This window comes from Anser cygnoides, chromosome 13 (assembly GCF_040182565.1).
Source record: "Anser cygnoides isolate HZ-2024a breed goose chromosome 13, Taihu_goose_T2T_genome, whole genome shotgun sequence".
NCBI classification, from domain to species: Eukaryota; Metazoa; Chordata; class Aves; order Anseriformes; family Anatidae; genus Anser; species Anser cygnoides.
The window spans coordinates 8,940,563-8,966,782 of NC_089885.1; the positions used below are offsets into that span (position 1 = coordinate 8,940,563).

The following is a 26,220-nucleotide window of genomic DNA, read 5'->3' on the forward strand; positions in this document are numbered from 1 at the left end:
ACCTGTCCCTACTCAGAGAGTTTAATGCTGTGATAAGCTTTGTTATGTAAGACAAGTGTTTACTTACAATCTATTTAATAAGTAGGATTAAAATATATATATATATTTCTTTCATCTTGACAATTAGCTTGCTTACCTAAAGCAACAAACTGTCTTCTCTGTACGTCTCATACCTCATGGCTTCAGCTTTAAGGCCTCTTCTCATCTTGTCAGCTTTCTCTATTTCTGCAATGCTTTGGAGCCAAATTCCGTGCTGGGGTAACTCCAAAGAAATCAATAGAGATATGCCAGAAGAGGTTTTGATTCATGGGGCAAAGCCTTCACTGGTATAAAATGATGCTGATCTAATGAAGTAAATGGAGATATGCTGCTTTACACTAGCTGAGGGCTGTGCATTACGTCTGTAACAACAGAATAGCTACCAGTAGCATCTGTATCCCTTTGCTTCCAGCCTGCAGGTGATTTTATGTTGTCAGGTGTTTTTGCTTTTGTTATTAAATGCTGTGACGTTCTCCTGCATGCTGGTTAGCCCAGCCAGCCCACTGGTTGCAGCAGTGCACTGACCTTGTTCCTGATGTGGCTAAGAGAGACCAATGGCCCTATGCTAGGAGAATGCTCTGGCTACCCACAAACAAAGACAAAGGATTTTCGAGTGGCATTTAATAATTAAGATTTCCTTTTTTCCAGCCTGCAACAAGGGACACCGCAATAAGTGGTGGCGATGATGCACTCCAGCCTCCTGCTCATTAACACTCACATGGGGAAAGAGATAATTTGCTTTTGTCTTTCTGAGCCATGTTGAGAAATTTATTTCAGTAGCGTCAGTCGTATAAGATGATAAAAATGGTGCAAATCATGCAAAGGAAGAGAAGCTGGCTTAGCATGATTTGAGTTTATACAATGAATAAGGTTACTAATTAATTGGTAAAGTGCTATTTGTAATTGTCCCTCTCTGATAAATGGATTAGAACAGATGTTTTAATGTGCATTTTTTTCTCATTTTTTCAGACACAAGAATACATGTAAAACTGAAAAAAAAAAAGAAAAAAAAAAGTAGTGATCCAGAAGGCAGGCACTGGGAGATAAACGGAGGGTTATGTAAGACAAAAAAAAAGCCACACTCACTTCCTGGAAAAGAAATCGCCCAAAGAGCCCAATAACTTTCCCAATATGAGCAGCAAATGATGACATGAATGAAATGCAGTGTTCATAACTGTAGATAAATAATGCCTAATCACTTCAAGCACTCATTTAGCACTCCGCAGCCCAGGACTTCAGCTGCTGAAGAATGAACAGCGGTAGCTTAGGAAATCAAGAGCACAACTTGATGTGAGCCTGATCCTTGGGCAATGGCATGGCCCACTCCAGAGCAGTCAGAGGTCTGTTCTGCTTCACGCTTGGCACCCGAGGAGCCTCAGCATGACAGTGACTGTGAATCTGCGTGAGGAAGGGACTCTTTGGCAATACTACACAGAGGCAGGCAGCAAAACCCTGCTGTGCTGCCACTAGCAGCCAGCCACATGGTCCCCCCAGGGCTGGCTAGCCAGGCTTCCTTGCACCAGCACCAGCTATCCAGAAGGTAGCAGAAAAAACTCAGCCTCTGCTTTCATTTCATTACACAGATGTGAAATCTTTAGGGGTACCACAGAATAAAGACAGCGTAATTAGGAGCTGGTGCTGGATAACTGAAAAATCCTGCCTAATCTCCTGGACTGTGGAGAGGTGCAGGACTTCACGGAGAGTGGCTGTGCCCCAGGCCATGAAGAGCACTGATGAGAGGATCCCTTCCCTGTTCCCTGGGCCTGAGTTACTTCTGTACGCACTCCCCTTGCTCTCTCCCAGCCCTGACTGCGCTTGGTGCCCTGGGCTTTGGCCTGAGCAGCGCATCGCAGCAGGTCAGCTCTCCACCTCCTGTGTCTCCGACTTACCACCGAGACATTTCCCAGCGACACAGCACATGGGTGTCACCAAAAGGTGAACTGCAACATGCCTCTAATCGTTGGTGCGCTCCGATCTAAAGAGAATTCTGCAATATCAATTCTTCTAATGGCATTAAAGGAGGCAGTATTACTTTTCATTTGTCCGAATTAATCTGATTGAGTGCAACATGGCTGAAATTTCATTTCCTATATCTTTATTAAAGCAGTGCCACTCTTTAAAGAGAAATGTTAGCAGAAGAAAAAACAGAAACTATTTTTACTGTCTAGATATTTAAAAAAAAGGAAAAAAAGGAAGCAAGCAAGGACAAAGGTAGACTGGCTCCATATTAGCTTGTAATCAGCCATGAATCATAGAGATTAAAAAAATAAAAAGAAAAAGTTAAAGATTTGCAACTGCAGTCTAATACAGTTTCCAATGATTGGAGGGATTCATTTAAATCTCGCCTGAGAAGTTGTAGCCAGGGAATCTGTTAGCTCTTACCAAAGCGCAAAGATTACATGTTAATTCAAAGGGTGTGTACGAGACACCTGTAGATTTGCATGGACATGACAAAATGCATGGAGGTATTTATGGTATGGTTTTACTTTGTGACATAGCACTGCATCCAGAATGCTCTGCTCTACTTACCCTGCACTGGGACACAATGGTCTTTTAAAGAATATGTAGTTATGTGATACAAATTGTTTGAAATAGGGTGGCATGCTCAGGTGGCATTTGCTCATCGAAGCATTCCTTCTAATCCTTTCATTAGTGCCTTTACTGAATGTAAAAAGAAAGTATCCGAACCTCACCGACAAATATTAGGAGAATAATGAGGAAGGCAAACCTCAAAAGATGCTCAAATTATTAGTGACAAATGCCACTGTCTGATACCACCGTGCTCAATAGTAAATGAACTAAAGCGCTAATTGCTTTGAAGTTAATAAAGACTATATTGGCTTTCAATAATTGGTGTTTGTTTAGCTACTATGATTATAGCGATCTCTTTCTAGTTGAGCAATGTAAGATGGCAGAAGTTCCACCTTTTACAAGTTTTAAATCCCTGTAGAATTGACAGAAAAAGCCGTAACCACAAATTGGTTTGCAATTTTCCTCTTTCTTCCCAGCAAACTCTGTATGGTTATATTATGAACCTTGCTTCAAACAAACTGCTTCTGACTTTTATGATCCTTTTGTGATCTAAATGGCTATCTCATAAGATATTCCACTGCAGCTTCTTTTTCAATTGCTTTTACTGTGAAATGGCATTCTGGAGATTTCTGGGGACCATTTCACACTCTTACGGTATTGATTTGCTAAACCTGATGATAGGTTTATATTTAAGATGCAGTCTAGTATATGAACGAAGTGTAAAGCTTATGAAGAACAGATTCAGGACGTTCAATAACCCCATCTTCTTGATGGGGTTTGACTCTTTAAAGTAGGTTAGTGTTTTACACTAAATTTTGGAGTGCAGGGTGCTATATGGGCTGCATTTCTAATTGCCTTGGAATGTTTGCATTACACTGAATTACAGTCACAGAAAAATACGGAGAAGATGAGAAGAAGACTCCTTCCAACGTAAGGTCAGAGCAAATAGACAAAGGCACTTGGGAACCTAAACAGAAAAATGCACGTGAAATTGTTCCCTGAGTCCTCACTTACAAGGCTGTCAGAGGATAGATTTTCTCCTGGGTGCACTAGAAAACTGACAACAAAACTAATGTCTTTGAGCTTTGGTGTTGGAGATAAGCATTTTTCTTTAAAAGACTGATCATTTTATAATGGATGTGGGCCAAGGAAAAATCATCTTTGATGGAGTTATAGCATAAAAATGAGTCAGAAATGCTTTTATGAAGAGAATGACACTTAATATTTATTGAGCCAAAACGCAACCCCATGACTCTGCCTTTACTCTGGCAAACACTATGAAATTAAGAGATGGACCTGGGTAACTCAGTCAAAGCAGAATAAAACAACCAGACATGCACAACTGCAGTGAGGAACATGCAAAGAGCAGAGGAATGCCCTGACAGCCTGGGAGCTGACCTTCAGGACATTTTGTTCAAGAGAGAAGAGGAAGAAAATAAACGCTTTGTGTTTGAACAGCGTTGTACACGTGCCCAAATGAACACAATTTTGCTAGGGCTCCCCAAACACTAGAGAACTCCTGTAGGAAGGTGCAAAAGCAGGAGAGTGAGGATCTGGGAGTTTCTGGAATATGGGCTGTATTCAGGTCTCTGATATATGCCTGTATCTGGGCAAATTAGAGAGAGGAACTGGGAAATTCACTGCAGTGGCTGACATAGGACAAAAGGAACAGGGAATCCTTTGCCAGGCTACCAAGACTTTCACAGCAGCGATTAAAAGATCTTTTGACTGTAACACAATTGTACATTAAAAAAATGAATTTAAGATTGCTCTTTTTAATAAATAAACTGAAATAAATGTGCTAGAGTATTTTGTCCTGAACAATCTCCTGCATATATTAGATGCATGCTTTTATTCTTGAAATGTGTGCATGAGTGATGATATGATTGTGTATGACTGCTGAGCGAAGTCCAGACGAATTGCTTGTTGATATTAAACAAATGAAGAAATTCCTCTAGCAATATTTGGAATAAGTGAAGATAACACTAGTTATTGCTGAGCAGGATCAGATTTCACTTAAAAATAAAAATAAAAACTTGCATGCTCATTTCTAAGTCTAGCTTCACATCTGACTGTTTTTCTTTCTGCTTTCAGCCACTTCCATCTTCTTCCTTTGTTTTGTTTTTGCATCTCTATCCCTCTGTGCTGTAGGATTTGCCCTACTATTTTAAATGTCAGGTAGACTAGAATGAAATTTGGGGTTTTCCTCAATACAATTTTCATGACAAAATAGGAGCATATAAAACTAAAGAACTGCCAGTGCTGCAAGAACATTGACAGCGGGCAGTATTTCAAGGAATTCGTATGCAGTCAGTTAGCAAATAGACAATCAGGGCTGCAGCATCTTTAATTGCTGGTGAGGGACTTTGAAATGTGAGTTTTTTGTGCAATTTTGTGTCTTGCTAAATTAAAGCTTAACATACGTGCAAAAAAGCTGAAAAGTTCATACCCTCCAGGATCTTTAGACTTTCCTAACAAGTCCTGCAACTTGTGCAGCCATTTCAAGATTTTAAAAGCTTGATCCATTCTGGTAAGCTATCTGACATAGATCACATAAATTGCCCAAATCATCATCGTTACTATATCTCATTTTTATTGTAGATCTGGCAAGAAATATCCATCAAGACAAAAGTCTAACTACTGTCACAGTAGTTATATGATAGACCTGTACATTTCAGAATACAGTTAACATTCTGGATGAGAGAATTGGGAGTATGCTTGTTAAATTAGCGAATAACACCCATGTGAGAAGGTCTGTAAGTATTTTGGAGGATGGGTCAGAATACAAAATGATCCTGATGAACTGGAGAGATGATTTGAAGAAACAGGATAAAATTCAGTGTGGACAACTGCAAAGTACTACAGTGTGTCAGGAAAATTCCCCAGCAAAAATACAAGACTCCGAATGACCAGAAAAAGATCACAACAAACAAACCACCCTTAGAAGTATACCTGTATGTCCTAACATCATACAGCTTTGGCATACCTGTATCTAGACGCTCATATCTATTTGTCTGTCTGCCTGCCTGACCATCTGTCTGTGTATGTATCTTCAGACAGATCTATGTAAAGGAGCCCTATACAGCTGGATACACTGGAGATAGCGGTGCACAGTGTTTCTGTCACACATCTAGAACTTTCACCTTACTTTTGCCTCTCAGATCCTTTTTCACCAGATTAAAATTTTCTGTGCACTGAGACAAATATATGTGTTTTTTTTTTTTCTTTTTTCTTTTTTTCTTTTGTGCACACGCAGGCTGTGTACACAACTACAGGGCTTCAGAGGGCGCATTTTAGAGCACTGTCATTAAGGGACTGTATCCTCTGGATCGGCTGAGAGTAAACTCAAAGTAAAGTTAGCAAGAATTATTCTGTGATTTCCCCTGTGAAGTATTTCAACAAAGTCTTTAAAGACTTAACCAAACATTCCCGAAGCAAACAAGCAGATGACATTATCCTTCCCCCTTGCCTTCATGCCCTGAGCTCCTACACATGGAGAGATTGCCAGGGCCAGATTCCCAGCTTCAGTACAGCTACGGGGAGTAACAGTGAGTGAAATTCAATCTGTGCTAGCAAAATGCATGGCAAACAACCCTCTACACTGTATCAAGGAGGGGACTCAACAACCTGTTTTTCAGCAGACCACTTCACCAAGACCCATGAGATTTGTAACAGCAGGAAAGCCATTCTGATGACCAACTTCCAATCTTTGTTCAACAATTCACATGTAAGAGCCTCTTCATTCCTAATGCCTTTGTCTGGTTAGAGTGGTTAAATGAGATCTCCCTTATTTTAGGAAATCATTCTCTAATTATGTTTCTTAAAATAACCAAAGACAGACAGAGAATAAAAAGTTTACCTTTAAGATTGAAGAACTTTATACAAATATGCTGAGAGCAGATTGAACAATCCAAAATATGTAATGTTATTTTTCTAAGGATATTCTAGATAAACATTAGCAATACATGAGCTACTTTTCAATTCTGGTATCAATATCAAAAGACTGGAAAATCTTAAAACACTGAAAGACCATCTGTGCATGCTAGCAACTGCCAAATTTGCAACTGTGGTTTCTTCCCTGCTAATTCCATATTTTCAGGATAGATTAATGGGCACCATTTATCCAGAATAAATAAATGTGGAAGGCCCGCCTTCCCCCTTCACTGCGCCTCATCATTTTACTGATTTCCACCAGACCACTGAGCACATTAATGCAAGTAAGCCACTGTCTGGATTCAGAAACGATCACATTTGGTAGAGCAGGAACACTTGGCACTGCCAGTTTCCTTACAGACTGAAAGTCCTTGAAGTTAAAAAGAAATGTATTCAGAGAACTCCAGACTACAAACAACACAGATAAACTGCAGAAGTTGAAGGATTTCTCTTTCCTTTCCCTGATTTAAATTTAACCTATGTATGTGCAGAAAAGTATACAGATATTTTACACATAGTACTCCTGTTTCACCATGTGCATTCATCTTGTTATTTCTTTTGCGAGGCATTTCATACACATATATTTAGACTTTTAGCTTGCTAATTTATGCCAGCTAGTGTAAAATTACAGAGCTGAGAATAAAGTTGCAGAACCAAACCTTTATATGTGCTTTGAAGGAAAAAATTATCCTATTTGCAGTAGGACTTCCCCAATCCACAATTTGCTAATCTTTCCACTTAGTAATTTGCACGCCTGCATGCACACATACACATTCACAAGCATACATACTTCACAGTTTTAATAAGAGAACCATATTTCAATGAGCTCTCATACTATTCAGATTACACTGATTTCTATAAAATTTATTATTGTAGCTGTGCTACCACATACTTAATAGTCTGTTTAATCTACGAAAGTTTAACTATATACATCTAATGCATTATCTGCCACTTGGATGATTTCATTGTGTGTTCATGGGGTGCTAATTGCGAATTTGGAATGCAAATAGTTCATAATCTTGTTAAACACATTTCTTTTAAGAGGAAGAGAGATGCCTTTGCTATATATGTCTGCTGTCCCCATTCACTCTAGCTCTGGGTTTTGCTAAGAGGTATAAGCTGATAAAGCCTGTCGGGGCATTTGCTGACATATCTTATCCTGAATGACATTATCATGGCACATTATATCTAAAAAAAAAATTGCTAAGGACTGGGCATCCCATTGGCAAGACATGAGCATGCCACATGCCAAGAGAAACCCACAATGGATTTGTAAAAGTAACACAGAGGATTGCTGCTGTGCAAGCTCTGACAGAGATGTCTGTTGAATTTCTTTGCTACTTTCTTAATAGTCTCTGTCTTCTCTCCTTGCTTGTAAATACACATTAGGTTAAAAACAAAGCCTGGAAAGTCCTCCAAGTGAAGCACAAGTGAGGAGCAGCACAGACTCCCTAATCCTAAGAGACAGAGAAGGAAGGTAGGGCAGTGTGGGTTCACCTTGAGCCCAAACAACTAGCAGATGAGACATTTTGCTTTTATTTCCTACTAAGCAGTCTCCCACTATGTACTACATTATTGTTTCTAGTGAGCTAACTCAGCAATAAAAAGGTTAAATTAACCTAAAAGAAACTACTAAAACTACTATTAAAAAAAAATGAAAATGTAACCTCCTTCTCTCCAAGATGCTTTTCTGGATCTTATTTATTTTTCTAAACACAGAAAAGAGCTAGTCCAATTCCTTATCTGTTCCAGACGGCTTTTGAAAGCCTGGACTCTACTGGAAATCGTTGTGATTTTTCTCCATTGCTTGAAACACTCTGTGTTGGATTTATTTCCTATTTGCTTAATTTTTGCATATATGAAATGATTTGTTTTGATATAATTTCTTTACATTTACATCAGCATGAAGAGCAAACTCAATCATATATTTCCATAAATTCAAGAGAATATTAAATAGAAACTCTGATTATTACTTAAGCAATAAACACCGAAATTACTTAACTGAAAGCTTAATGGGGCTCAGTGGGACTTAAGCAGATGATGAAGTACTTTCTGAAACAGGGTTATTTCCTGAAGACCATTTATGGGTTTTACAACCCCGACTGGTTCTAAAGTGACAAGCAGCAAGAGATAACAGAAGAAGTTGGAAAAATAATGTATTCAGCCTTACAAAGACACTGACTACACCTGCTTGTTCAAGAACAGTGTGGCAGTTTTGAAGTGAACCAGTTACACAGGCTCTAGACCAAAATAAATATATCAAGGGCTAGGAAGAAGAAGAAGAAAAAAACAAACCAAAACAACAACAAAAACAACAAATTACCCTGAAGGCAGTTAAAAAAATAAAACTGTCAAAAAAAAACCCATGGAATCCCTCAATTATAGCTTATCCCAGATTTTATGGGGGAAAAAGCTTGACTCCTTTGAGCCAATACTGTTTACAGTTGCTGCAATGAAAATTCTAATTTTGTGCTCTAATGAACACAAAACGATCCATAGTCGACCTTGGCAAAACTTATAATGACTGTGTAATTGAAGTGACTTTGTCACATTAAAAAAATATTTCACAAAATTGTAGGAAACTGCCAAGAAATAAAACTATGGGATGGGCAGTCTTGGATATGTGATACAGAGCCCCATATCGCCTTTGGAGCTTGTAAATGCTGGATTTACAAAGCTGTGACACATTCATATGCAGTCACTCTTCTTGCAGCGTGTCAAGGCTAATTGTGAATTGCAGCGAGCGCTTCGTTGTGCATGTGTGACACAGAGCTCGCTTTTTAAAAACAGTGCTTGAGCTGTCATGGTATCTGCTGCAGTCAATACGAGCCGGAGATGATACACGGTAAGCTGGCAGGTGGATCTCAGTGTAGGGGTTGTGTGACACAGGTGGACCTTCAAAGAATTCCTCCATTTCGGAAATTTCACGGAGAAGGGGCACTAAAGAAAGAAGTGAGACTGCAGCCCTTCGGGAAGGCTATAGCTTCAAGCAGTGGCAGGGCAGAAAGTCCTCCAAGACAGCAGATTTTCAGGGATATCCTGACAGAACTGACAGACTCTTGACTGTGGTACCTGAGTGCAGGCCTATGCTCATCGTGGTACATGCTCTGGACGAGCAGTATTTACTCCCCGAGCCTCCCCATTTCCTCTCTATACTCCAATACGGCCTGCGCCTGCGTCCGTGAGTGGGCATGGCACTCGGCCCCCTCCATCTGCCCGCACTGATGGGATCAGGGCTGAGCTGACAGAGGGAAGGTAAGCACCAGGAAAGGAGCAACTTTGTGTCAGCGAAGGGTGTTAGCGTTTAACAGCTGCTGTGTTGAAATACAGAGGGATCAGTTAGCATCTGAAGTCCAAATTGTCTTCTGATGTAATTCCACTTACACAGAACTTGGCTTTAAATATCACAGTTTTGGTCTCAAATATGACTGAACAAATATTTTCTGTTTACTTAGCACAACAATGACTGCAGCAAGCAGCTGGGGTAAGGCTTGTAAGTCTACTAATGCCATCCCCAAATGCAATACTAATGATTTTTATTTTTATTTTTTTTTCTTTTTCTGAGTATTCCTGAATGATCGTGGGATCAGGCACCTAAGTGTCTTTGGGAGAAATAAATAAATAATGTCTCCCTGTTTTCACTGTGGTAAGGATTTTTCCACAGATCTGTATTTCAGAAGACTTTTCACTGTGCTCTTTCACTCAAAAGACAAATCTGATTCGACATGAAGTTCCATTACGAAGAAACTGTTACATGTGATGACACTGGTTATTGAAAATTGAAATGAAGTGAGAGGAACCTAACACCAACTTGTATGAAATTCTGCTGTCTTTGAATGACACGAGGAACTCAATATATCTAATCATCAAAGTGAAGCCCATTGGGAACCAAGCTACAGTTGTATTGCAGAAGGTTGCTACTTGATTGCTAGACCCAAAAGTACTAAGCCATATGCCACTTCTTTCTGTGTCTAAATAGCTTACTGTGATTGATACCAAGGATGGCTCTCCTCTTCACAGTGAAACAATCATCAAGACAACAGGAATTAGGAAACAGAGTACAGAGATTATTTTTTACAATCCTAATTTTTAACCCTGTCAGCTCCTGGAGCTCAACATAATGTATTCTTCAATAAATTCACTGCATGCTCTTTTTTTCCCGGCAGATCACTACCTTCTGCGCAGACCCGAGCTTGCAAGCTGCATTCAGTATTTTTCCTCTCACCACTGTCGCTTTGCGGCCAGACGAGCTTGATTATAAAGGCTCAGCATCGGCCTTGAGTGTAAATTTTGTTCTGCTTTCATTAGAAAGATTTCTTTTCACCGTCCTTGTGCCAATCTCCTTGATTTTTCTTCCTCGCTCACCTGTCTCTCTGAATCAGCCTTTTCCCAGCTCTCCTCCAGCCTCTCCACAGTGAAAGTCGCTGCAAGGTCAGCGGAGTGCCCCGGTACGTGGGCGCTCCACGTCTCCCTCCTCCTGGCTGCAGGCAAAACGCGCTCTGTTTGCAATATGCTCCGTTTCCACTTGACAAGGCCTGGAAGCCACTGCATATATCTAAACCTACATCCCATAGTTAGAGAGGGGACAGTGCAGTCGAGATACAGCCCGCTTCTACAATTAAAAAGAGGCAGCAAGCTGGCAGTGGCTGATGGATGAGCCGATACTCGAACACACAGTACATCTGCACCGTGAGAGTTATATGACTCCATGCAACTCGCCATACAACACAAAATAAAAATCACCTCAGACATTACTAGCACCCCCACCCCAACTATGCTAATCTCTTCTTTCATCCATGATCTTTGCGTGTCACATAGTGTTATGATAAAATGCTCTGCACTTAAAGGAGTATCTGCAGCCTCCCTGCCACTATTAATAAAAATATTTAATACTCTTGTTAGGAGGCGCAATTTGATTACTGAACTGTTATCCAACAAATCCTGAAAACAATTCAAAGTAAATTTCCCTAATATGTCTATTTTTCTATCCTGCCAGAAGGGTTGCTAATGAATTTGCTGCTTGAATGCACAGACAGATTGGGAACTATAACTGTGCTGGCCTGGGCAACATGGCACTGGCACCAAAAACCTATTTGTACCCATGCAAAGTTCTCTCCAGAGTATGTCTCTCATCCAGAGGTGATTTTCCAATAAAATCAGCCTCGATTATTGCAAACACAGGAGCAATCCCTGAGGGAGTATATCAGGCAATTCAATACTAGGAAATGTTGTACTAGGCAAAATTAACCTTGTAGCAGTGTTATTTCCTGAAACATTATCTAGCTTTTGCCTTTCTTTTGTATTCATCGATCCTAAATGACTGGATTTTTTTTTCTGCTTCTTTTGCTTAGCAGAAGATCATTAATTTTTTTTGTACTTGTATTTAAAAAAAAATAAATCTTTGAAAGACAACTGTTTTTCTTTTTATTCACTTATATTACCGACAAAGTAAAGGACTGTTTACTGTATGGCATGCTCTTTTTCTTGGACCTATAAAAACAAGGATAGCAAGGAGGATCCTTGTGATAGCAAAGGATCCTTTATTCTATCCTATTTTAATGACCCCACAAGCTAGAGGAAACCTACAACACCTATTACCAACAGACCACAAACCAGAAAGACCAAGGAAACTTCATTTTCCCCTCACACACCAAGGTAAAGTTAGGAAAAATGACACTGAAACTAGAGAGCAGACAAAGGCCTTCAGATCTCAAAAATGTTGTTGACAGCCTCAGTCAAATCCCACTTCCTGGTAGCTTTATCCACTGCTTCTTACAAGGCAGGGATCTTCATTTGGAGACAGTCTAGAATGTACTAGACCCTAAATAAATTGAATACTCATATAAGTACACTAGCACTATTTACAGTTTTGCTCTGGTTATTTATCTTCCAGCAGGACAAAAATGGCACAGCAGTGAGATTCAGGAGTGTATGTGTATGTGGATTCAGGCAGCTACCCTGAAACCAGCAGAACAAGTACTCCCATTTATAGGATAGGGCATTTTCTTCAATTTTGCTGGCATTTGTTGCTTAGTTGCAATATCTTAATTGCTTAGAAACACATTTTTAAAGCATTAATTTTGCAAAGATCACAGGTAGTTTCTACCAGCTGTTACTACAATGCCCAAAGCAAACACTTAGAATAATTGTTTGAATAAATGCTAAGTGACTTAAAATTAAAAATAATAATGAGGAGGATAAATTTCATGCCTAAAATGATAGCATGAAACAGGAGAGAAGAACAGGTCCTCTTTTCATAGACTCACAGAATCATCTAGGTTGGAAGAGACCTCTAAGATCACCTAGTCCAACCTCTTTTGATCAACAACAGATAAATGCTAAAACTGGAAAAAAATCTTGACCTTACCTCATTTTGCTTTCTGTCAAAAGAAGAAATCGGGTTATGATTCCTAAAAAAAGGCTATTTTTGGCTCAACCTTTCATTTCAATTTTTGTTTTGTTTTGTTTTGTTTTCTTCTTTGTCATCTTCTAAAAGTTGACCTACATTTAATCTTGACAAGTTGTATCACAATGAAGTTGTAAAAACATTGTTTTGAAAAATAACAGAAATGACCCATCTAAAATGAAAATACTTATTTTTGCCCAGCTGCAAGAGTCCTGGCAAATTTTACAAAAATGCATGACTAGCTTTGGTCAATTGCAGTTTGCACATCTCTGAATAAAAATATATAAAAGTTTTACCTATCTGTCTCAAGTGCTGTGATGGCTCCCGGGCAACATGCCTGGCGTGGGAGCTGAGGGGCGCCTTGTGGCGGGATCCAGGCAGCAGTGCTTGGTATTGATGGTGCGTGCTCGGATTTGTAAGAGATTAGATGAATGAGCTCTCAGAGTCTGTTCATCTCATTGTCTTGTAAGCAAACATTGTGCACTACACAGGATGTGTGGTAATTTAACCATCCACTATAAATTATACAATCAAGTCGAAAGCATTTCACTATAAAAATGTATTGCGCCCATCTGAAAAATGTGTGTTCTCTCCAGGTACCTGTTGTGGTGGTAGCTGAATACCTTAATAAAACACAAACTATTTTATATTTCAGGTCTTAGCCAATGTGACTCATTTGTACAGTTTTAAGTTCAAACAAACTGCTAGTCAACTAAATTATAACTTATTACCACAGGCTACAGACTTTTAATACATTCTGTGGTTGGAACAGGACTGATTTACTGTTTTGGGCCCTGCCAGTAGTTATCATGCATCATTTCCCTAGAAATAAAAATAGCCCTACTGTGGTTATCCTTTGGACTGATAAAAATATATCTAACAAGATGAGTCAGATGAACAAATTCAGAAAATAAAGGTAAAATATTAAATAGAGTGATTATTTTATGTCTAAAGTACTACATCTTACAGCTGCCGTGATGACTTTAGAATAAAGCAAAAGGTTCTGCAAAAAGGAAAAAAGATCTAAAGGAGCAATTGAGCTCTGATAAAACCACATGGGGATAGCTGAATTGTCAGAGCTTTGCAAGAGTCAAAATTTACATAAAAATCAGCATTTAGGGATTAGTGCGATATCATCAAAAAGGATTTAATATGTGCATTTCTTTGCAAACAGTTTAAAAGCGGCAGTTTTATAATCCATTTCCAACACTAACCTTTAACTTGTAAGAGTAAAATAATCCTTCACAACATTTCTAGAGTTCACATTCTGCTGAGGAAATGTAGCCCCCCTAAATAAAACTCACTGGAAACCAATAAGTAGCCTACAAGGATTGGTTTTCATAGTGCTACTCCAGGTGCCAACCCCGTTGTGAGCATCGCACATCCGTGCAGATGCAACCTCGTGGTCCAACATGCAGATTCATCCGCTGGATTTCTGGTGTTCGCTGAATTTCTGGTGGTGCAATAAACTGATCCCATTGACCGAACTCTGCAACTGTGTAGATGCCTAAGTGGACAGACTAGGAGGATCAGGGACTAAAGAACATTGTCTATAATTGCCCGTAAGCAGGCTTTTTCCTGGATTTCTACTGGGGATTTGAGTGCTTTCACATGCTAGACTTAAAGTATTAAAACATAAATATGAATGGATTTCTTTGAGAAATGAATGTGGGCAGGCAGTTCAGGTCCTGTGTTGTAATGGATTTTTAGAACTAATTGAATTGGTGCTGGCTGATTTAGTAGGTAGACAGAAATAGTCTGAGGAGAAACAACGGGAAGGAAGGTTTAGAGGCAGAGACTAACAGGTAGTGGTGCGTAAATTGCCTGGGACTTTTACTGAAAATGAGATTTATAGCAGGTTTGGCCTTTTTGTTTATTCCAAAGTGGTTTAATTTTAAATTCTTTAGCAAATGTCCTTTAATTAATCTATACATATACAAATACATGTGTATGTATACATGGATATGCCTACGCAGATATGCATATAAGTATAAATGTACATGTGTATATAGACTATATAGACATCCTCCCATAGTGTTATTTGTAATTTGGAGTTTTTTTTCAACCTAGACATGACATGCTTTTCTTCTTCATCTTCTTTTCTCTCTTTCTCTCTCTTTTTTTTTTTTTTTTTTTTTAAATACAGGACAGGAGATACCTTGCAGCAGAAATTGCTGAGCAGGACTACCAATGGCACACCACCACTTTTATACCTCTGTTGGTTACAAGTGCCTGATCTGGCTGGTAAAAATCAAACAAACCTTCAGACCTAGCCCACTGGCCTCCACTTTTGCCAACGGGAGAAAAGATCTGTTTATGGTTACCACTGTTACAGCACACATTAACTGACCCTCAGAGTCTGACCTGCTTGCCCTCCTGCTTACTGAGTCAGTAAGAAAATCCTCTGGCTCTGCATGGCTCGCTTAGACCTCAGACCTCAGACCTTCCATGCAGAATAAGGTCTACCCGGGGAGCAAAAAACAAGGTGCCACTCCAGCTGGTAAAACAAAGATATTTTTAAAGTGCAGTCAGTAGAAACAGTCACTCTTATTCCATGTATAATCAAGGATGAAAAGGCCATGAAAAATACCACTGCGCTTTGCAAATGAGAGGTCAATTGAAATGTCAAGATATCAAACGTTAATAGTTTGCAATTCCAATGATGATTGGGACAGAAAACCATACCAAGTCAAGTCAGATGCCCTTCTGAGGAGAAGATGAGTTTTATGGCAGGAAAAGACAATAAACACCAGAAGTCTTTCTGGTTAACAAACTTGTGGCTGGCCTTGTCAGTGATGGAAAACAAATATATTTTGAAAATATAAAAAGCAGTGGGTTTTAACACAAGCCATAATCCCAAAACATGTATCTGGAAGTCATTAAGCCTACAGCAAATTTAAACATATGCAGGTGTTTGGGGGAAATGTCAGTGCTTTCTATTGAAGATTTTAAGGCACTATAAAAGAAGAGGGGATAAAGGACACTCAAGGAAGCCAATGTTTTCTTCCACGAAACAAGAAGTCAATTAGAATATTCTCACAGTTCTACAGCAATTCACAGACTACATGGGCCGCTCTTAAAAACATTCATTTTCCATTGTAAATATCTAATTTACCTCTTACAAAACTGTTCAGTTCTGCAGTGCTGGATGAAATTAGGTTTTAGCTAAATCATTCTTTCACCTTCCCACGTTTTCCCAAGAAGTCCCTCTGGCCATTTTCATAAAAGACTAGATGTGTCCTAAGTCAAAACAATTCCTCCTGTAACAGCTCTTTAGAAATCAGAAAGCCTCCAGAGGGTAAACTTGGTTAAGTCATGGTACCTCTTTCAGACTCAGGGGTGGGAACAGCATGATAAGGACCAGCAAGTAAGTAAATATGTAGGATTTTGTATCCAAGAAATTTTTTCTCTGCTACTGTCTGTCAATGAAAATAGGGATAAAACCAGAGGTGGACAACAAGTGCTCCTTGTATGTCGGGAGCAAGGTAGGGTAAGTAAGTTAAAGGTAATGCAAGCTGCAGTTATGGGGCCACTTTGGTGCCACATACAGACAGAAGAGGGTCTTACATTTTTGGAAAAGTAACTGCAGTATTTCCAACAAAAAAATCAGTTCATCAGGAATGGAGACTTCTTAGCTATTTTCCATGTGCTTCTTTACAGTAATAGTATGTCAGATGATGCTACCAATACATAAATATGAGTTCCTCTGCAAGTGCAGTGCCTTCTTGCAGTGCTACAAGCAACATGGAATTGAGACCATGTCTTTTGAAGGAGTCAAATGCTACCTGCATTACCTCGGCCCTCAGGAAGTTCATACCAGTTAGTCTAAGCACCTATAAAACAGCTGCTTGGCTGCCTTACTGAACTGTAGTAAGGAAAGTTCCTTGTTTGTTTATTTTATTTATTTATTTATTTATTTTTCCCCTCCGGAAGTGTTAAGAGTTAGAGGGATTCAACAGAACAAAAAGGAACAGAAAACTTCCTCTTGAACATGAAAACAGAACTGGAATTCATTCATAAACTGAGCAATCAAAAGTAAACAGACCATTTCTACAGAAATCTTTGTCAAGCTCCTTAAGTAACGTGTTTAACAATTGTACTATTAGGCCTGGTCCAAGGATTCTATGTGAACCATAGTCTCTACAAGGCAGTAATTGCCGATTTCAATTTGGGGACACAAGAGCTATGTCAGCACAACATATAAACATGGATTTTTTTTTATGCTAATGACAACTGAGAATATTTTATATATATTTTTATATATATATATTGTAACAGATGTCAAATGCAGTTAGTTTCAACTCAACTTATTAGTGCATGGCTTTTAGCCAAAAGCAATTCACATTTGCAGAAGTGTATTATCACATATGTCTTAATAACAGAAATGTGTCTTTAAAAATGTATGTGATAAGTCACATATGGCAGAAGGAATCTGTACAGCTTTCAGCCCTTATGACAATGGAAGCTACTAACTTTATTTTGCATAGCTGAAGAACATTAAAATTCAAGCAAAATTCTCTGACATTTGAGAGCTACAAAAGCAACAGCAGTAAAAGCTAGACAAGCTTGAGGTATACTAAGTGTGGCTGTGATGCTTACATAAATGCAATCCATATCTACGACTGCTATCTTGGAAATAGTATTCTTACTTTTGCCCTTAGAGTTAATATTCTAGCATAAAATCATAATTGCATACAGGTACTTTAAATAGTTACATTTCACTGAAAAATATTAGGCAGATTTATCAGCTGTTCATTATACAGAGTGTAATTAATATGTATAATGGATTCCCTAGGGTACTAATTGAAGCTGCAACCATGAACGTAGTCAGAGAGAAGTTAAACAACCAGTTGGGGGAAAATGACAGGGTGAAATATGCACAAGTAGGTGGAAAGAGCGAGACTGTCCATCTGGCCTTCTTCCATTCCAAACTGTTACACTCATTCAAGCCCCATAAAAGAATGATTTAACCTAAATCACCCTCTCCCCCACTCTCAAACCTTACTGGTGAAGTAATTGGGCATCAGTGTCACAAATGTGCTGCTTAATGACTGCAAAGCTCAATATCTCTGTCACACATGGGAAACCTCAATTTATTTGAGCCATTCCTGAGAATTTGACCCAAAATATTAAGAAAGAATGAATGAAAATGATTATTTTGGAGTTGTTCCCCAGGACTCTCATCACCTTGCAGCTCCTGGATCCTCTGGAAGGTGAAGTGAAATCACAGCTCATTTCATACTCTCTATTAAACAACCACCAGGTAACAATGACTTTAATTCAGCTTGCACTGAATTTGAACTGGCCCTACAGGCAAGAAAGGTCTCTTGTCTTATTAGAAGTTTCATGTGCTATCAGGTCCCTGCTGGATCCTATTTCTAATTTTTATCAGATTAAATGAAACACAAAGAGAGAGTGATTTATGACTATCTTGCATCTTGCCTAATCACTCCAAGGAGTGTTCGTACACATTTTGCGTTCACTTCATAAGATGTAAATGTCTATACATGATGGAAACCAAGTGAGAAGTAGAACTGTATTCTTTTGTTATATGTGCTAAAGTACAATGATTTGCGAGTCCTGTCAGTGCATGTTCTTACAAATACAAAACCACTCTAGTCCAAAAGGCAGCATGATCAGCAAACTACTATGAAAACAAGAACATTTCCTCTGTCCATAACAGGAATATGCAGTTACTGAGACTTAGTTAAACTCCAATGATCACCTACTGAAGCTAAAAATACGTGTTTTATTGGTACAGAAGAGCCCATTAAGACCGGAGTATTCATTATTTAAAGAGGATCACTGATGTTGGTAGCTTTAACTGAAAATTGCTTTTCTCAAGAGCCAGGACATCTATACAGCAACTTTCTTAATTCAATGATATATGGTTGAGTCTTGCTGCTAGTGCCCTAAGATTTAAGAACTTCTCATAAAATGTCCTGGAAATTGCTCCCTCGTAGCTTGCTCATCCTTCACAGAGCCCAACTGTAAAGAGCCGAAACATGCATGTGTGTGTGGTGTGAGAGAGATGCACGTACTGAGTGAGAGAGCTCTTAATCAACAGGATGGCAAAACCTTGATACATAGGTGCAAAATATTCCCATGTGTCTAGAAATCATTTGGCACATTCCTAGTTATTTCCCCCCTGTCAGACCTTCTCAAGGGTTGCAATTAAAAATCATAATCTTTTTAGCATGTACAAACCTCCCCAAGGCTAGGAGCACTATGTATTGAGTATGATTGTGATATTATTTGGCAGCTATTCATAGACAACACATTAATTTATGGAAACTGGATGAAACTTGGGGAGTGCAATCATTAGGGACACATGAGAAATCAAAAGCTTTCTTCAGCAATATTGACCTTTTTAAAGCTATTATTAGGGGCAACTTGAACTCTGTTTTCTCTTTTATCACCCTTCTCACTGTCCCAGTCTTTTTAGTGACTGTACTCAAAAAGTTCATTAAAGTTACATTTCAAAATGGATATAAAAAGAACTTACTTTACAGGAATGTTTCTCAATTTTGTCTTTTCAGCAGCCTGTAAACAGAAGAGGGGTGGGAGAGACAAAGAATTAAACAACATGCCTCAGCACAGCCAAGCCACAACAAAGCCAACTACTGGATGCTCTTCAGAAGGGCGCACCGGGGCAGCCGGCCACAACGGGGGCAGAGGGAACACGTCTGCAGTAGCTGGACCCTTCCAGAGAGATAGCGTTACAAGTTTTAAATACTCCTTTCCCGGTTTGTGATATCAATGTGGTTTGTTTATTTTTAATGGCTATGAGCATTTAGGAACTGCTCATTACTTCATTTCCCGCTCTGAGGTCTGGCCCCCCTTGTCACTGCCTATCTGTCCTTATCTGGAACAGGAACAACAACAGGAAAAAATAAAGGGAAGAACGGACTCCGCTTCCAAAACAGTTTTTATTCGCCAACAACAGAAAAGGGCAAGGGATGACCAAATGTTCAGATCAATTTCCTCTTGTGAAACCTTTGAGAAAACACACTCCAAATCATCTAAATGAGTAAATCTTTGGGCCTCTCGGCCTGCACCACCTCAGACATGGAGCCTGGTTCCAGTTTATTGCTGAACCCATTGATCTGTGTACAGTCCATTTATCATTCATGAAAAGAGCCAGTGATCTTCACAGTATATTAGAAGAAACAACTCAGATCATCTGTCAACGGCCCTCTTATTTCTGTTTCCCTCTCCACGGGGATTTCATCTCCTTCGATTCTTCTTGAATTAAAATGTTGCTAAGCAACACAGCTGGGGGCACCGATGGCAGGGCCGCGCCAGTCTATCACACTGGTTAAGCTGCTCAAGATTTTAGTGGAGGGTTTTTATTTTTTTTTAATGCTTCTGTAGCATAATTATGTAATCTGAACCAACCTTGCATCCTCTTTGAATTTTTTCAGAACAGGTAAATAACGCTTTAACGCAGGAGGGATTGAAATAGCACCTTCAGATAAACTGGTGTTTCACATAATTTTATAGAGTTCCTTCTAGCATTCACAGAATCAGGCTATAATAGATTTAAATGTGGAAACTGGTCAGATGGTTAGTGAGATTATAAGCACGGAGAGCAGTGAAAGGCAGAATTAAGACAACTGATCCATAAACCTATTACACAAAGGAAAGTTTCAGTGCTTAATTACCTTTGGAGCTATTTTTGTAAAGCCTACCAAAACTGGAGAGAAGGATTTTGGCGAGGAACTTTAACCTCTGGTATGCTTAGTGATGGAAAGAATATGGTTCCCACACAGGAACTGCTAATATTAGTGGTCCTGAAAAATGCATATATAAGCCCTTAAGGAATTAAATCCTTTATGAAAACTGGCTAACTTTTTAAACCTTTGGGACCTCCACAATTGGGTTCCATATTTTGCCAGAATGAGTTCTCTTTTGGGCTCTATAATGGGATGAGTTTTTCAAAATACCTACTGTTTTGGCTCTTTTGCCTCCAATCATAGCAAAGATAAAATCTTTGTTTAAATCCATGGAAATCCCTAATAAGTTAAAATCTGAATTAAAGCTTGTGAGAGCTAACACAGAGCAACAGCAACACTCCGGGCTGGCTTCCAGTGTGTGAAGAAAGATGCATTTGTTTCATTTGGATTACATTTTCCATCTAAAGAATAAATCAATGAATGCACGATAGGAAACAATTATAGTAATTGTACAGTAGGGTTGCTAAATAAAACGCTTAAACTCCAGGAAATCCTAAAGTTAAAATTGCACGAGTAAGTATTACACACCTAAACCTAATTATGGCCTCTCAAACAAGCCTATGATGAAATGGAGTCTCTACCTCATTAGTGAAATAATGTGAGTTGTGCCTTCTTCCAATGATACTCTCCCAAATCTCCCTTTTTTTAGCTGTCACATGCATGCGCAAAGTCAAAAACATGTTATGATGAAACTTAAGTAATAAACTACATGTAACAACACACAAACACTTCATTTAAAATGGATTAAAATACCATTGAAAATGATATTTCAGTTTCCCAAGCCTCCCATTAAATGCAAAGTTTCAGTCCTATCCTGCAAGGAACTAGAATTATTTTCAAAGTTTATACACCACCTTCCACCATGGCAGAAGAGTTTTTGACTGTACAGTGATATTTCATTTGACACTTACACACTAAATAGCTGGACTATAATAATTCTGAGTTCTGGCATGTGAAACTTGCATCTAAATCTCAGACAAGTTTTTTTCCCCCTCTAAATTATTCAAAAATCGCTACACAAAAATGGATATCAAAATACAGTTAAGGAAAAGAAAACAGAAGAGTGAAGAGTGTCTAGGATCAGAAGTAAATAATGCAGTCAATTCTAATATGAAGTAAAGCAGAAGATATTCCAGACAGCGTGTATGTGATGGTGTGAGCTAAACTGTTTGCATGAAAGATTAAAGAAGATGAAGATATTTCAGAGAGTAAGAACGGGCAATGTCAAAGTCATGGAATATTAAAAAGCAGAGTCTAAACTGGGCATTTGATTTTTGAATACTTAGCTATGTTGATGTTTACTCTGAAAGAAACGTGGTAGCTTTAAGAACAGAGAATTACAGATGTATTTTATTTTCCAGGACTACGAACATTCTAACACATATCACATCTTAGATTTTTACATGGAGAATTTTTCCCTTTTTTCCTGGGAGAAGGCACTTCCCTAATTCGTAAGAAATGGCACATGCTGGGGGGAGAGTGTTCTTCACTCATACAGAGTTTTAGAAAAAATATTGCAAGTTCTCAAGTTAATATGCATACTAGCCTAGTTTAATGTTGGATGATAAAGCAACTGGTCACTTCCTATTACAAATGATTCAGTTTGTCTCTGAGTGGGAACGTGATGATGTTAAACACAGCACAGAATGTGGCAGGGATTCTGTCTGAGAAAGAAATGCAGGATCTGGCCTTCTGCTTTTATCTTGTAGGTGTTGCTCATTCATTTTTCAAAGCACATTTGTTGCGATATCATGAGCATGCCCAGTGGCAGAAGATAAAGAAAGGCAAAATCAAAGTGACATTGAGTAACTCTACACATTAAGCTTTGATGCAGAAACATATTGTTTGAAAATATTTGGTATGCAGCAAGTCTGTCAATTAGAGCTAATTATTTTTCTCTGATCAGGAAGAATGCAATCTTGTTTTAGGCAGGTTTCTTTGAAATGTACGTCTTTTATATAACTTCATTATAGGAAAATACTTCTCCCAAATTACTTTTTTGCTGGGCTGCTTAGCTATTGACTCAAATTGTCTGTGTTGAGTAGTTCTCTCTGCTTTGATAATTAACTTTTGATCATTACTGAATTTAGCAGCTCTAGTCAGATGTGTTCATAGCCATCCTACTAAACTATTTCAGTGTTCATCGCCTTTAATCTTTGAACAAAATGATCTCATTGAGCCTCCATCAGCCTCGCTACTCAGTTAATAATTCCCATTTCTCATCTTCATGACTGAGTTTGATTTGTTTTAGACTTGATGTGAGCTTTGATTATTAATTTAAGATATTTCAAAGACAAACATGTTTTAAGAGTTATTTTTTTTATCTTATATTCGTAGGCCTTTACAAATAAGAAACTGGTTTTAACTCCACAATGATTCCTAAACTTCACGTACTAAAAGTACTATCTAGAAATAGGGCAGGTAGGGCCTCCCTAAATTATGATACATGTGCCCTGAGTGGGAGATGATGCTGCAAAAGATTGGAATGAAATTGGACTGGTATAATGTAACATTCAATGGTTGTTAGGAGAATTACACCATGGGATCTTTGCTAATTTTGAGCTTGAAAATATGCTTTAAAATAATTTAGGATGATTGGAAAATGGAAGCCAGAATGAACTAGACAATCATTCCACTTTAATTTGCAATTTTCTCCTGATTTTTTTTTTCCCGGTTATGGCCTTTCTGTAATTGTGTCTCTACTCTGTAAGACCTTATTTCAACAGCTGACTCCAGTGGTCAATAAAAGAAAGAAGGTGAGGAATAAATCAAAAGTAGTCAGATACACAGGGTCATCCATCACAGCATATTTGCCCAGGGATGTTTTCCTATGACTTTTACAACTGTGAAAGACTTCTATTTCATATGTTGCATTACTCCTGATTTTGACATTAGTTGTTTTTGCTCTAGTTCAAGAGCCATCTGCATTGTGCTTTATTTGATCTGTAGTGTGGATATATCCACAAACTTATTTCATTAACAGATATTTAACTATTACACAGAAGAACTAAGAAGGAAATAAGCACTGGCTGCTTCTAGGTTGTACACAAGGACCATGGAATGTGAAAAGTGATGCTTTTCTTCATGATCATCAGTTGCCAGACTGATTTTTGGATAGAAAGAACCAGAAAAAAAGTACTCCAGTCAGAACAACTTTCCTACATCACAAAGACCTGAGGAGAATAAATTCAGGCAAGGCCAGCTCAAAAATATCAATGTAAAATAACTGGCATCTGCAGAAAGCAAATTAGATTTTCAGTCAAGTTTTAAAGGGGAACTGTCTGCTGTCTGAAGAAAAATAAATATTTTTCATTGCACAACTGAATATCCAGGATTTTCAGAAGAAACATTTGATTTTGAGGAAATGAGATCTGAAAATAAGTCAGCATTTTTTAAGAATGCCTCCTCACATTCGTGGTTCAGAAGCACTGATCAGCCACCTAAGAAGGCAACTGCTGAACCTTGAAGTGTCTCTTAGGCTGAGACAGATGGCACTTCAAGCCATCGAATATGTTGGCAGAAGGAGGAAGACCTCCATGCTTTAACTTTTTCCCAGAGCTGCTGCAAATCCACCTTAGGTTCATCTCTCAGTTTCTAAGCAGCAGAACCACAGAGAACTTCTCATCATTGCTTTGAGCAATGCAGTAACCTTCATGGCTTTACAGAGAGATGCTCAAGAATACTTAGGGTGAAATTTTACCAGTCGGAAATTTAATTTCAGTTGGTGCAGTGGAGGCTGGGTAAAATGGAAAACAGAGTTTAAGTGATCAAGTCTAAAAAAGTTTGTCTGTGGGTTAGGAGTAACCTTCATCCCTGATGCAAGTGAACTGCTTTTAACTGAACAACACCACAGACATGTTTGGGCCTCTGCCAGCATTCTTCCCCAAATCTCTACGTTTACATCAGACCAGTGGTGGAAATCAAACTAAAGAAGTGTGTAATGAAAAACATGGACACTTCTCATTCCTGACAGACTATTCCATTTAAAAAAAAAGCTGGTACATTAGCACCAGTAAAACTTGACAGAAGAAGCTTGAAACAGTATCTCCCTTCCTCAATTATTCTGATATATGCTGGATTCTTTCAAAAATTTTTTTTCTTTTTTCTTTCAACAGAAGTTGCTAATTGTACTAATTTTGATACCTTCATCCAACTGAGGAGAAATTCTAATATGACATTACAAATTCTAAGAATTCAACTTTTGTCGGACTATATTCTAAGACATTTTCAAGTTCCTTTACAAATGCTAATGAACGCTCAGAATGTCTCTTGAGGTCCAGTACATTTAAATGCTCTGACAATACCAATTTGGTCATTGTAGAGTTCTGTGGCAGAGAACTGAACTCCTGACTAGAGCTAGGCCTGATTTTTCACAAAAATTGTTCTATTTGAAAAACAAATATCCAGCCCTGGAGACAAAGTTGGAAAAACTCTACTGAATAGTCCATTTTTTAAGAAAAAAAAAACTGAATTGAAATTCCGGTTAGAAACAACACCTCTTAGCAAATAATTTGTTACAAATTCATTACAAATGTCCCAAGTTTAGCAGATGATAATCCTACTGTGAAAATATAAAACATTTAACTAGGAATAAAGCTCAGTATTTGTTGTCTTCTTATTTAAAGATGACTTCTTCTAGAATGTGTGTTTGGTTCAACCCTCCAGATGGCTAATAAATCAAAAAATCATTTATTTGTTGGGCTTACTCCATAGCCATGTTTCAACATTCTAATGACATGATAAAAAATCTAGAGGTGGGTGGCAAAAGAATCAGAGAAAAGGTCAAGAAACATTTACAAGAGAAGCAAAAAAAAAGTCTTCTTTAAAATTCCCTAAAGAAAGGAGGAGAAAAAGGCTATATTCAAATAATTTCCTGGTATTTCACTGTGCAGCTGCAGACAGTCTCCACAATCTGTGTATTCCTCGGTTGTCCAGTTCTAACAAAAGGAGAATAATTCTTTGTATCTCCATCCGAGACTTACCTGAACAGTGCTGATGTTTTGAGGTCTTATAATGAGGTGTACTTTTAGTGTGGAATGTTTAATTGCTACCTTTGCAGCATTCACATTTGCTGTGTCAAAATGGGAACAAGGATAGGCAGACGTCACTGAAGCAGCCCCTCATATCCCTGTTTATTTGCAGTTTATGCCCTCAGATCCTCCTTTGCGGCAAAGGCCTTTATCTCATTCCTCCTGGATCCCAACCCATCCTTAGTCTCTTCCGTACTCTAAATCAATGAATAGTTTCCTAGACATGCGAAGCAAAAGGGCACAGCCAGATGGTACCAGCAGTGGCAGTGCTGGGAAGCTGTGAATTGATGTTGCTATTGTTCACACCACCCATTTATTTCCTATGTAGGACCAAAGATTTATTATTTTTATTTATATAATATATAATATATAATATATAATATATAATATATAATATATAATATATAATATATAATATATAATATAGTATTATTATTAGTATTATTTATTAGTATTATTTATTACTATTATTTATTATTATTTATTATTAAAAATATACTGAACATTAAATCTACACTGAATATTAAATCCATTACAAACAGGC

The 26,220-nt window shown here is 38.3% G+C and overlaps 1 protein-coding gene across 9 annotated transcripts in view; it reads right to left on the reverse strand.

Moving 5' to 3' along the window:
• AFF2 (ALF transcription elongation factor 2) overlaps positions 1 to 26,220 on the reverse strand; it is a 329,062-nt gene that overhangs the window by 52,549 nt on the left and 250,293 nt on the right. For all 9 annotated transcript variants that reach the window (XM_067004994.1, XM_067004995.1, XM_067004996.1 and 6 more), the window contains one exon: positions 19,416 to 19,453. In XM_067004994.1, the coding sequence (XP_066861095.1) occupies positions 19,416 to 19,453 (38 nt within the window). The remainder of the gene's footprint in view (positions 1 to 19,415; positions 19,454 to 26,220) is intronic.